Source organism: Sinocyclocheilus rhinocerous, unplaced genomic scaffold, assembly GCF_001515625.1.
Source record: "Sinocyclocheilus rhinocerous isolate Xijiao unplaced genomic scaffold, SAMN03320098_v1.1 scaffold1068, whole genome shotgun sequence".
NCBI lineage: Eukaryota > Metazoa > Chordata > Actinopteri > Cypriniformes > Cyprinidae > Sinocyclocheilus > Sinocyclocheilus rhinocerous.
In genome coordinates this window covers 399803-402048 of record NW_015633196.1, presented here as the reverse complement: position 1 = coordinate 402048, position 2246 = coordinate 399803, and the positions used below count along the sequence as shown (strand labels likewise).

Below are 2246 nucleotides of genomic sequence, written 5' to 3'. Positions count from 1 at the left end.
AGCAAAACGAATAAGAAAGTTTGGAGGCACGGCATACACCTTGATGTAAAATTAAATAACACAAGGTTTAAAGTTTAAACACAGTAAAAATCAGCAAACACTGTGGAACCAAATAAATAAGAAACAAATGTAAAAAAAAAAGGCAAAAGTCAACACGCTTTACAGTATATACACCGTGTAGATCAGGCCTCTGTAGTGGTACATTTATAGCTGTGTTCAATGTTAGGATGTGTGTGGCTCACATGAGGATCACAGCATCTGAAAGATTGATCCTTTGGTCTAATGCCATGTTTGTGATCTGCAGGGACATGCATCAGATCCTGGACACGTACAAGAAGCAGAAGTCCTTCTATCTGTACACGGGTCGAGGGCCGTCCTCAGAGGCCATGCATGTGGGTCACCTGATCCCCTTCATCTTCACCAAGTGAGTCTTCCTCAGTGCGCCAGCGTTCAGCGGGAGTATGTGAAAGCGCTGATGTGTGTGTGTGTCTCTGTGTGTGTGTGTCTCTGTGTGAGTGTGTGTGTGTGTGTGTCTCTGTGTGTCTCTGTGTGTGTGTGTGTGTGTCTCTGTGTGAGTGTGTGTATATATATGTGTGTGAGTGTGTGTCTGTGTCACAGGTGGCTTCAGGACGTGTGTGTGTGTGTCACAGGTGGCTTCAGGACGTGTTCGACGTTCCTCTGGTCATTCAGATGACTGATGATGAGAAGTATCTGTGGAAGGATCTGTCGCTGGACGAGTGTCACCGGTACACGGTGGAGAACGCCAGAGACATCATCGCCTGTGGATTCGACGTCAACAAGACCTTCATCTTCTCTGATCTCTGATCTCGACTATATATGTGTAAACACATATATAAATAAAAAAATATGTAAATATATCTACATATATATATCCAAATGTATCCTCATACATACAGTTCAATCACATATAGCGATATATATACTATATAGCAAACCACAACTGCTTGATTGTTTATATCGCAAAATGTAACACTATTATCGTCCAGCTCGAATCTGATACGTGACTGTAATGCATGAAGATATTAAGGTATTATAAACATAACATCATGATCTCCTGTATAGCTGCATTATGAAAAGCACTATATAAATTTGACTCGATTCTGAAATAAATAACCATCCAGATGTTTTTTTCCGTCAGGGCGAGTCCTTCGTTTTACAGGAACGTGGTGAAGGTCCAGAAGCACGTGACGTTTAACCAGGTCAAAGGCATCTTTGGCTTCACAGACAGCGACTGCATCGGTGAGGAGCGTCTCTGTGTGGCGGGAATCCCGCGAGTGTTTGTTGTGCGTCGTGTTTAATCTCGTGTTTCTGCAGGTAAAGTCAGCTTCCCGGCCATTCAAGCGGCTCCGTCCTTCAGCAGCTCGTTCCCGCAGATCTTCGGCGAGCGGACGGATGTTCAGTGTCTGATCCCGTGTGCCATCGATCAGGTGAGACGCTCGACTCGTGCGACTGGACGCGCGTGTGTCATGTGATCATGTGACCGTGTGCTCCTCAGGACCCGTACTTCCGGATGACGCGGGACGTGGCTCCTCGGATCGGGTATCTGAAGCCGGCTCTGCTTCACTCCACCTTCTTCCCGGCGCTGCAGGGAGCTCAGACCAAGATGAGCGCCAGCGACGCCAACTCCTCCATCTTCCTGACCGACTCCGCCAAACAGATCAAGAACAAGGTGCGCCTCCTTTTGACCCATTTCTCGCAGAAGGTGAGCTGGTGTTCATCATGAATGAGCGTGAGAGCTCTTCCTGTTCCAGGTCAACAAACACGCCTTCTCCGGCGGGAAGGACACGGTTGAGGAGCACAGGAAGTGCGGCGGGAATCCAGACGTGGACGTTTCCTTCATGTACCTGAGCTTCTTCCTGGAAGACGATGATCAGCTGGAGAAGATCAGACAGGTGACATCACGTGATCCAGCTGATGACGTCACTTATTATCCTCAACTAACACTGAAAATATTACTGTATTGTTATTGTGTGAAACCATATTTTCAGTGTTTGTTTTTATGCTTCTGTTTTATCTTGTGAAGCACTTCATATATGCAGTGATAGACAGTAACGGAGTAGCTTTACTTCGTTACTGTACTTAAGTGCATTTTTCAAGTATCTGTACTTTACTGGAGTAGTTTTATTTTGAGTAACTTTTACTTTACTACATTCCAAAGCATAAGATCGTACTTTTTACTTCACTACATTTCATAAAACATATCGTTACTCCTTATAATATATCAC

The 2246-nt window shown here is 45.1% G+C and overlaps 1 protein-coding gene across 1 annotated transcript in view; it reads left to right on the top strand.

Moving 5' to 3' along the window:
* Positions 1-2246, top strand: part of wars1 (tryptophanyl-tRNA synthetase 1) — a 6174-nt gene that overhangs the window by 1612 nt on the left and 2316 nt on the right. Inside the window, 6 exon segments of the mRNA XM_016557357.1 lie at positions 305-424; positions 651-839; positions 1160-1260; positions 1336-1448; positions 1517-1690; positions 1773-1913. Of these exon segments, the coding sequence (XP_016412843.1) occupies positions 305-424; positions 651-839; positions 1160-1260; positions 1336-1448; positions 1517-1690; positions 1773-1913 (838 nt within the window).